The 11,554-nt window shown below is 43.4% G+C and overlaps 1 protein-coding gene across 3 annotated transcripts in view; it reads left to right on the top strand.

Annotated features, from left to right (window-relative positions):
- LOC102489149 (tumor necrosis factor receptor superfamily member 26-like) overlaps positions 1-11,554 on the top strand; it is a 36,690-nt gene that overhangs the window by 4,867 nt on the left and 20,269 nt on the right. For all 3 annotated transcript variants that reach the window (XR_003550485.1, XM_014590850.2, XM_027774411.1), the window contains exons 2-3: positions 8,687-8,768; positions 10,513-10,641. Coding sequence is in view for 2 of the 3 variants with exons in the window: in XM_014590850.2 (XP_014446336.1) it covers positions 8,687-8,768; positions 10,513-10,641 (211 nt within the window). In the remaining variant the exon portion in view is untranslated. The remainder of the gene's footprint in view (positions 1-8,686; positions 8,769-10,512; positions 10,642-11,554) is intronic.

Here is an 11,554-nt window from a genome sequence, read left to right as displayed (position 1 = left end):
AAAAAAAAAAAAAAAAGCCAGGTGTGGGCTGGGGAGGCTGAGGCAGAAGGATCACAACAAGACTGTCTAAAAAAATAAATAAAACAAAATAAAAAAAGCACCAAAGACTCCAAACAGCTATAGCCAAATGATTTAGCAGATGAAATGTCTTGCATACTCACAATAGAGCGGTTAGAACTAGGAAATTAACATGGCTGCAGCACTGTAAACGGCCCTATGGACCACTTTGAGGTCTACCAGCTGTCCCAAGTGATGGCTATGGAGCCATTGCTCCCAGAGGAAATTCAGATTCAGTTCTTTCCATGCTTACAGTGGAGTTCTTTTCTTTTTTTCCCCCAATCCGGGCGCTTTTGAAAAGTACTGGCTAATTATTTCATCAAATATACACTTGTCTGATGAGTCCCTGGGATTAAATTCTGGTTACTCATTTTTGCAGCAAGAATTCCACAGAAGTGTTGCTCAGTGCTTTTCATTGCATAATATCAGGAGACATACTATATCACTTTGTCACTTTACTGGAGAGGCTGACTTTGTTATTTAGTTCTGATAACGTTTGCAGTATTCTTTTTTTTTAGAGGTTTTTGCTATAGGGCGTGAGCGCTTGCCAGACAGACAGAAAATGAGAAATCACCCCCCCCAGGGGGGATAGCGACACCGCAATCCCTTCTCCTCCATTCTCCTCTCGGGATCTTGGGCACGCATGCACACACACACACCCGGCGTGAGTTTTAAGCCACCGGGTCCAGGACGTGAACCGCGGTCAACTACATCAGAGTCCAGCGACATAGCCATTATGCTAACTGCTGGTTTCCTACAGTATTCTTCATTGTACAGTTACTACTTTTTTCTTTTGTAATTACTAAGTATCTTATGGGGGGGATTGCTTTGAAACTATGTAAATATTCTCCTTCCCTGATACTTTCATATACCATGTTAGCATCCAGTGATTCTTGTCTTCTGAAATAGTTACTACTGTGGTGCTTACAAACCTGATTTCCTTCTTTAAACCTTCCTAAATGCCTTTTTTGGGTCACTTTTTACTTCATTTTTTCCCAAATTAACCTAAACCATTACAAAACAAAGGTAGCATCTGTCTAGTTCTCCAGTGAAGGAGGAAAAAAGGGTTGGGGTAGACATAGGAGGAATAATGAAAAAGCAATAAGCAGAAAAGGAGGTGTGGAGGGGAAATCAAAGAGAAAATATGGTATGAAAAGCACATAAAATGATGGTAGAGGGGCCAGCAGTTGGCATAATGGCTATGTCACTGGACTCCCATGTGGTCGACTGAGGTTTGAATCCCAGACCCAGTGGCTTAAGCTCACGCGGAGCACATGTGCGTGCGTGTCCAAGATTCTGAGAGGAAAACGGAGGAGAAAGGATTGTGGTGTGGCCATCCTCCCTGGGGGGTGATTTCTGTTTTCTGTCTCTCTCTATCTTTCTGGCAAGCACACACTTCCTATAGCAAAAACCTCTCCAAAAAAAAAAAAATGGTAGAAGTAAATCCAAATATAGTGGGAATTCATACATATAAGTAAGGTAAACTCACCAGATTGAATTAGAAAAAATCTGGTGATGTATTTTTATTTGTTTCTTTAATAGAGAGAGAGGGATACCCCACAGGGTCTTCACACTGCAATCTACCCCCACTCCTAGCCTTGGCCAGCATGGGTCACAGGCACACAGGTACCTGGTATGAGCAGGGAAGTCCCAGGACTCTTCCCATGTGGTTCCAGTTGTGTTATAACTGTGCCACCACCTACTGATATGGTTTTAAGAACTATGCCCAAAGAGACAGTCCAGGATGGTGGGAAATGAAAGGGTAGAAAAATAGATGCCAGGCATATCCACACCTAAAAAGAGCAGAAGTGGAGTCTCACAATCAGATAAAACAGAATTCAGAAACAAACAAAAACTCCAAACCAAAGCAAAAAGATAGACAAAACAATTCAAGCTAGAAAGCACTGGTGTGGAAAAGAGATATATTTTGTAATGATCAAAGAAATGACTCTCGGAGAAGCAGGTAGTTGGTTCTCATATTTGAGGCTGTTATATTCTACAAAGTTGCTTTAAAGGCTGAAGCAGTGAATATCAGGTCATTGTTCCTAGGGGCAATTCAGGATTTAGGTTCTTATCGTCAGCCAGTCCATGTAGAACCTTGCTCTGTGTGCGTATCTGGTTACAGCTGCCATGTTTAATATGTAGTGTTGGTTAATATTGAACTCATGGACACAACTGCCCTGTGACTCATCCCTGAATGAAGCCTACCCAACGATGGGTTCTCTCAAGGCAGTGTGGCCTTCTTTTTATTTATTTATTTTTTTGAAGTTTGCTGTAGGGCACATGTGCTCACTGGAGTGAGATAGAGAGAAAGCAGGGGAGTGAGAAATCAGGAATGGCAGGAGTGAGAGGGTGGGCATGCCACAATCCCTTCTCCCTCACTCACCTCTCAGGATCCTGGGAACACATACATATTCAACCATCATGTTTTTCAAGCTTCTGGGTCTGGGATTTGAACTGCCTAGTTGGCCATGTGAGATCCAGATGCCTTAACTACCACACCACTGGCTGGTCCACATTCTGGCTTTTAAAAAATTTTTATTTATGTATTTATCGGCTAATTTTTTAAAATAATTATTTATTTAATTCTATGTATCATTACTATTATTTTTTTAACATGCTACAGGGCACACATGCTCACGAGAGAGAGGGAGGGAAAGTGAGAAAGCAAGCCACCAGATTCAGGACTTGAACCACGGTTGGCCATGTGGGAGTCCAGCGCCTTTAACCACCACACCACCTACTGGCCCCATTGTGGCCTTCTCATGCTCAGGAATACGAGATGACACTTCACCTCTATGCTTGGCACCTATTTTAAACAGCAAAATCATCAACACAGAGCACACGAATGCAAAAAATAGGACATTAATTAGACTGCAGAAGGGCCGTTGTTTATGTGATGAGAGCGGAAACAAGAAGGGAGAGTGCCACCTTGTTCAGCCTCAGCTGAGAGTATGTGTTAGGAGACACATTTTTGGCCCCTGCACACATTTGCAAATGACCACAAAGGTGCCATTGATTTGAGGGTTACAGATAAGTTTTAGCAAGTCGGTGGATTTATAAATACAAAATCTGAGAATAATGAGTATCAACTGTACTAGTTGAAAAAATATGAAATTGGTGAATATCCAATTAAATAACTTCACAATGCAAAAACTGATATAATTACATGATAAAATCTACAATTCCACAAACAGATTTTTCTTTTTACTCTCTCTCTCTCTCTCTCTCTCTCTCTCTTTGGAGAGGTTTTTTGCAATAAGGCATTTGCATTCACCAGAAAGACAGAGAGACAGGAAGCAAGGGGGATGACCACACCATAATCCCTTCTCCTCCATTCTCCTCTTGGGATCTTGGGCACGCACGCAAACACACCCAGTGTGAGTTTAAGCCACCGGGTCCAGGACTCAAACGGCAGTTGACTGCATGGGAGTCCAGCAACATAGCCATTGCGCTAACTGCTGGTCCCCTCCCTTTCTTGGGGAGGGGGTCTCCAGTAGATTTTTTTTTTGGAGAGGTTTTCGCTATAGGGTGCATGTGCTCGCCAGACAGAGAGAGACATAGAGGCAGAAAGCGAGAAATCACCCCCCAGAAGGGATGGTCACGCCACAATCCCTTCTCCTCCATTCTCTCGGGATCTTGGGCACGCACGCACACACGCCCGGCATGAGTTTTAAGCCACCAGGTCCAGGACGTGAACCGCGGTCGACTACGTGGGAGTCCAGCGACATAGCCATTACACTAACTGCTAGTTCCCATAGATTTTAATATATCTTAAAAACCAGTACATCAAGCAAACAAACAAACAAACAAAAAGATCAGTAAGGGTAATAAGATATTGGGGGTCAGCCCTATAGCCTAGTGTTTGGAGGACCCAGATTACATAAGACCAACACGGTTTGAATCCTGGCCTCAGCAGTTTGAAAATCTATTGGTCGTGTGTGTGTGTGTGTGTGTGTGTGTGTGTGTGTGTGTGTATGCACATGCCCAAAAGCCTGATAGAATGGAAAGATCAACAGAAGGATTCACGGTATGACCATACCTTACTGGGAGGTGCTTTCTCCTTCCTTTTTTTCTCTCTGTCCCTCTGTCTTTCACTGGCAATAAAAAAAAAAAAAAGAACCAGCAAGTGTTGTGGTGGTTGAGGCACTGGATCCCACCTGGCCAACTGCATGGTTTGAATCTGGGATCTGGCAGCTTGAGAACACACCAAGCGGGTGTGTGTACATGCCCAAAATCCTGCGAGGGGAATGGAAGAATTGTGGTGTGGCCCTACCCCCTTGGGGGGGGGGTGGTTTCTCACTTTCCCTCTCTGTCTTTCTCTGGTGAGCACATGCACCTTATACCAAAAAACTGGGGGGGAAAAGATATAAAAAATTGATACCACATAATTAACAGACCTTGGGTATATGTACATACACACATATGTACACAAACTCACGGATTCTAGTTTCCAACAAAATCTTGACAAAGTGTATGTACAACTGCTAAAAAAATTAACTACATACTGGAACAAAAACACATGTTCACTTAATCCCAAAGGTTACTAACACATATGATATATTTCTGACCATGCACATAGATTAGCGTCAACAGTGAAGAAAGGCAGTCAGTAAGAGGCCCAGCCATGGTGGTACAGCGGTAGCTTAACACTCTGCAAGCTGTTCTCAGATAAACAAAATTTGAAGCAATTTACCAACTCCAGACTAGCTCTTCAAAAGGTTCTGAAGGGAGTGCTATACCAGGAAAACTAAAAAGTCAGACAGACAGTTATACAAGAACAAAAAGCAACCAAGAAAATGGCTCACTTAATGATAGGAACAGGTACGAAAATATCGATAATTACATTGAATGTCAATGGATTAAATTCTCCAATTAAGAGACATAGACTGGCCGAATGGATAAAAAAACAGAAACCCTCTATCTGTTGCCTACAAGAAACTCACCTTATGGATAAAGACTAAAAGTAAAGGGCTAGAAAAAGATATTCCATGCAAATGGAAATCAAAAAAGGGCTGGAGTAGTGATATTGTTTTCAGACAAAATAGATTTTTTTTTTTTTTTGGAGAGGTTTTCACTATAGGGCGCGTGCGCTCGCCAGACAGAGAGAGACAGAGAGACAGAAAGCGAGAAATCACCCCCCGGGGGGATGGTCACACTGCAATCTCTTCTCCTCCATTCTCCTCTTGGGATCTTGGGCACGCATGCACACGCACCCGGCGTGAGTTTTAAGCCACTGGGTCCGGGACGCGAACCGTGGTCGACTACATGCGAGTCCAGCGACATAGCCATTACACTAACTGCTGGTTCCCAAGACAAAATAGATTTCAAGACAAAGACTGTATTCACTTATTATTTCAAGAAATTTTTTCATGGAGACCTTTGGGTCTTTTAAGTATACCATCATGTCATCTGCAAATAAAGATATTTTCAACTTTTTTGCCTATTCGAATGCCTTTTATATTGTTCTCGTCTCTGATTGCATTAGCTAAGACTTCCAGTACTATATTAACGCGCAGTGGAGAAAGCGGGCAGCCTTGCCTAGTACCCGTTTTTAGTGGAAAAGCTTTTAATATTTCCCCATTCAGTATAATGTTAGCTGTAGGTGTGTGTGTGTGTGTGTGTGTGTGTGTGTTTTAGAGGTTTTTGCTATACATCCAAAAATCGATAGCATTTCTATATATGTACAACAGGTTGAACAAAGTAAAGCTGAAGAAAGAAATCCCTTTCACCGTAGCCACAAGATGCATAAGATACCTAGGGATAAACCTATAAAAGTCAAAGTCAAAGACCTTTATAAAGAAAACTATGAAAATCTTAGAAATACTGAAAGTGACATAAAAAAGTGAAAGGACATCACATGTTCCTGGATTGGAACAATTAACATAATATAAATGGCAATTCTACCCAAATTAATCTACATGTTTAATGCAATTCCAATCAAAATACCAGAAATATTCTTCACAGATCTAGAAAAGACAATCATAGAATTTGTCTGGAATCATAAAAGACCTCGTATTGCAAAAGCAATCCTGCGTAAGAAGAATGGAGTAGGAGGCATATCACTCCCTGATCCCAAGATATACTATAAAGCTGTGGTCATCAAAACAGCATGGTATTGGCATAAAAACAGACATGTGGACCAATGGAAGAGAATAGAGACCCCAGAAATAACTCCCAAAGCTTATAGCCAACTGATCTTTGACAAAGGATATCAGTCAATCCATTGGGAAAAGGAAAACCTCTTTAGTAAATGGTGCTGGAAAAACTGGGTATCCACCTGCAGAAAGATGAAACTGAACCCCCATCTTTCACCATTAACAACAGTCAACTCAAAATGGATCAAAGATCTGAACCTAAGACCTCAGACAATAAAACTACTTGTGGAAAATGCTGGGGAAACTCTGGGAGACATTGGAGTAGGCAATGTCTTTGGGAGTAAGACTCCCAAAGCACAGCCAATAATATAGACAAGTGGGACTTATATCAAATTAAGAAGTTTCTGCACAGCAAAGGACACAGTAACAAGTGTGAATTGACAACCCTCAGAAAGGGAAAATATTTTTGTTAAATGTGCCTCAGACAAGGGACTGATAACTAGAATATACAGGGAACTCAAATGCCATATGTGAAAAAAAATGGTTAGCCTAATTAAAAGATGGGAAAATGAGTTGAACAAAAATCTAAGGAAGACATACGAACAGCCAAAAAGCATATGAGGAAGTGCTCAACATCCCTCATCATAAGGGAGATGCAGATAAAAACCACAGTGAGATACCACCTAACCCCTGTCAGAATGGCAAAGATTAAGAATATAAAAAGTGCTAAGTGTTGGCGGGGATGTGGTGAAAAGGGGACCCTCCTACACTGTTGGTGGGAATGTAAACTAGTTCAACCACTATGGAGAACAATATGGAGGTTCCTCAAAGATCTACAAATAGAACTACCATTTGATCCAGCAATCCCACTTTTGGGTCTCTACCCAAAGGACAGAAGAATGCTAAGTTGGAAAAGTGCTTGCACATATAGACGAATGAATAAATAAAATTAAAAAATAAATAATTCTTAAAGAAAGAATGATTTTACAAAAAAAGAAAAAGCAATGTAATACACTGTAAAGTTATATGTGATTCAATGTAATATAAACAAGATTATGATGATAATAAATAAAATTTTAAAAAAGAAAAGAAAAGGATAGCAAAAGAACAAATAGGCAAGACATTAGTGGGACAGAGAAATGGTTTATTACCTGTTGAACATAAAATTTATAGTATTCTCAACTGCGCTGGTCTGAGAAGCATTTCATGTTGGGTAAATTCTTTATACAAGTCAAATCATATATAGTAATTGAATGCTTAAAAATAATGAAAATATATAACAATAATCTGGAAAAAATGATGAAAAGCTATTTGATGATGATGTGGATAGTAATGTCTTTGTCTTGAGCAATATACATGGTAATTGTGCTGGGAAAAATGTAGTACACTGTAAAGATATATGTGATTCAATGTAATATAAAAAAGATTATGATCAGGACCAACAGTTAGCGTAATGGCTATGTCGCTGGACTCCCATGTAGTCAACCGCGGTTCGCGTCCCGGACCCAGTGACTTAAAACTCACGCCGGGTGCGTGTGCGTGCGTGCCCAAGATCCTGAGAGGAGAATGGAGGAGAAGGGATTGTGGCGTGGCCATCCCTCCCTGGGGGGTGATTTCTCGCTTTCTATCTCTCTGTCTCTCTCTGCCTGTCTGGTGAGTGCACACGCCCTATAGCAAAAACCTCTCCAAAAAAGAAAAAAAAAAGATTATGATCATAAATAAAATTAAATTTTAAAAAATGTCAGAGACAAGTCAAGGGGTACACAATAAACCAGAAAAAGATATTTATATATATATATATAAAAAACACTCTGCAAGCTGGAAGCCATATGGAAGTTAGGGTGCAGTTCCTAGGTTGGCTGTACACACTGGGGTGCACATTGTGTCCTGACTGGGGAGGGCTGGGAGAATAATTATGAAGTGAGACCCTGGGGAGGATTGCCTTTCTCTTTCTCTTTCTCAATTAATAAATAAATAAACAAACTTTAAATGAACAAACCAACAAGCCAACTCCATAAGACCACAGATATTCAGAAACTAAAGAACATACTTACTCAAAGTAAAACCAGGTCAGCTGGCAGCATGGTTGTGAAGGTGGCTGGATACCACAAGGCCAACCGCATGGTTTGATTCCCAGACCCAGTGACTTTGAAAACACATGTGCGTGTTCCCAAAATCCCAAAAACAGATCGCAACGTGGCCCTCTCTTCCGGGGGTGCTTTCTCACTGTCCCTTTCTCTCTCTGTCTCTAGTGAGTATACATGCCCTATAGGAAATTTTAAAAATGAAAGTAAATCCTTCTGCTTGTTACAAGGCAGACAATATAGAGGGATATATAATAAAGTGACAGCATATGCCTCCCCAGTGAAGGTGCCACCCGGAGACAGAGGCAGAGTTCCTGTTGGTACATGGCTACCCACCTTCTCTGTGCCAGCCCATGCGTGTGCTGCGGGTGGGGTGCGGGAAGGAGGATTATGGTCCCACTAGCAGCAGTGGCATCTCTTGATAACTGGTCTCTCCTCTGACCTAAGGTGACCGTGGCGGCTGATATAATCTCATGTGACCCAAATGAGTATCCGTATGCAAATATCTGCTGTCAACGCTGCCAGGCTGGTGAGTCCCAGAACACTTTCTAGAACCTTTCAGGGCTGACCTTTCAACCTGAAGAGAAGGGAGGTCACAGAGCAGAACAGGAGGCTTCCCTGGGTAGGGAGAACTTGGCCCATAGTGGTGGGTGGGCCTCTCTCAGCAGACACCCACTATTTGCCCTTCCACCCCACCTCAGAAGGGATTTTCCTCTGCATCCCCTTTGAGAACAGCACCTGTGTGAACAGAGGGGCTGTGGGCTTGTTGTGAGGTGCGACTGCTGTGTTCTGCAGGGGCTTGGAGGACAGCAGTAGGGGCACAGGCCCAGGCTGGAGGCTCCCACCTACCCTCTGTCCTCAGGGACACAGCCAAGGGTGGGAGACTCTTAACAAGGAGATGGTAAATTTCACCCCCTGGAGTTACTCTGAGAGTGGAATTAGCCCCGCAGAGCAACTGAGGAGCCAGAACCTGCTCTACCCACCCCATCTCTCATCACCAAGGGCAGTCAGTACCTGAGCCTTCCCCGAGGAACTGGTCAGAGGCCAGCATGTGCACCATCTGTGCCCCCAGAGACGTACACACACACACACACACACACACACACACACACACGGCTGCACTGCTTTACCAGTGAAATTCTGCCTTCACAGGTCTCCAATTTTAACTGGCTCGTCACTCACACCTACACCCCTATTTACACCTACACACACACCATATTTTATTCATGAATCTGTGCCTTTGGGAGACTCCTGTTTTAGGGATCCAGTGCCTACACTTGGACCACTTACCGTCACACCTTCCCTGCACACACCTGCACACACATGTTCTAAAGCACACATGTGGGGCCAGCAGATGGCGAAGCAGTTACATCACTGGACTCTTATGTGGTCGACCTCCATTCAGGTCTCAGACCCGGCAGCTTAATGCTCACACTGGGCACATATTCATGTGTGTCTAAAATTCCGAGAGGAGAATGGCCATCCCCACTAGGGGATGATTTCTTGCTTTCTGCCTGTCTGTCTCTCCGATAAACACACGTGCTCTATAGCAAAAATCTCTCTTTAAATAAATAAATGTACACATATCTATCTACACAGCTCTATGTGCACACACATGTTTAGTGTATTTGTACACTCACCTGCAGATATATCTGTATGGACACACAATTACACACGCTCCTGTGTGTGCCTGTATGTCCACACCTATTTGTACACACATCTATGAGTAGACTCACTGCAGACTGCATATATATATGCACAGCAATTGCATATTGCTGTAACTGGTCTGATGTGGATTCTTCTGAACTCATCATGTTGGGGGTACATGGACTCAGAGCCTCTCCCTGGAAAGGTGCAAGTTGGCCCAGCTCCAGTCTCAGCTATGGTTCTGTGGAAACCCTGGAGGGAAGCACAGGGCCGGGGCAGACACCTCTGTGCTGCCAATGGAATGACGAGGCCAGAGTGGGAGGCTGGGCTGGGTGAACAGGTTTTGGCTGCTCTCAGTGTGCAAGCCCCAAACCAGCTGCTTCCACATGCTTCAGGACATGGTACCAACCAAGTGATGACTCAGAGCCGCCGTTCCTGGGACACATATGTGTTAAGTTTAATGTGGAGACTGAGGTCAGGTGTCAGCCCAGAATGTTCCAAGAAGGTGGGAGGCCAAGGGGTGGGCGCCTGGGGATCTGGCCAGCACATGCCTCGGGGACAGGTCAGATCTTTGCTGGAGCTAGACCTCAGCATCCTGCCTCACCTGGGCCCTGCCTCTCACACAGGCCACCACATCAGCAGGCACTGCAGCCGGAACCATGGCGTTGGCGAGTGTGCGCCCTGCGAGCACAATACCTTCATGGCACATGCCTCTGACAAAACCGAATGCTTCCCCTGTGTCCAGTGCCGGGACGGTGAGTGTGTGATGCGGTTAGATGCAGCAGTCCATCGAATGTTTTTGGTTTGGAAGTATTTATTCATTTAATTTTGTTATTATTTTTTTAGAATGTTTTCATTTAATTTTATTTATTCATTCATTTATTTTAATTTGACCAGAGAGAAACACAGAGAGAGAGAGAGGGAAAGTGAGAAAGCAAGCCACTAGGTCCAGGACTCTAACCGTGGTCAGCCAGGTGGGAGTGTCTAGCGCATTAACCACCACACCACCTGCTGGTCCCCATGTTACTATTATTATTTATTTTTTTTTTTTTGGAGAGGTTTTTGCTATAGGGCGCGTGCGCTCGCCAGACAGACAGAGAGAGACGTAGAGACAGAAAGCGAGAAATCACCCCCCAGAGGGGAAGGTCACGCCGCAATCCCTTCTCCTCCATTCTCCTCTTGGGATCTTGGGCATGCACGCACATGCACCTGGCGTGTGTTTTAAGCCACCGGGTCCAGGACTCAAACTGCAGTTGATTACAATGGGCGGTTGACTACGTGGGAGTCCAGCGACATAGCCATTATGCCAACTGCTGGTTCCCAATGTTACTATTATTTTTTTTTGTAATTTGACGAGAGAGAGATGGGGCAGAGAGAAAGGGAAAGTGAGAAAGCAAGCCGCCAAGTACAGGACTTGAACCACAGTCAACTATATAGGAGTCCAACCATTACGCCAACTGTTGGTCCCTATTTAACTTTATTTATTTATTTTAATTTGATCAGAGAGGGACAGAGTGAGAGAGAGAGAGAGAGAAGAAGAAAGAGAGAGAGAAAGATTGGGAAAGTGAGAAAATAAGCCACCAGGTCAGTATTTGAGCTGCAGTTGGCCATGTGGGAGTCGAGGGCCCTTAACCACCACTTCACCTGCTGGCCCTGGTAATTTTTTTT

Source organism: Tupaia chinensis, unplaced genomic scaffold, assembly GCF_000334495.1.
Source record: "Tupaia chinensis unplaced genomic scaffold, TupChi_1.0 Scaffold000047_1, whole genome shotgun sequence".
NCBI lineage: Eukaryota > Metazoa > Chordata > Mammalia > Scandentia > Tupaiidae > Tupaia > Tupaia belangeri.
This window is presented reverse-complemented; position numbering and strand designations above follow the sequence as displayed.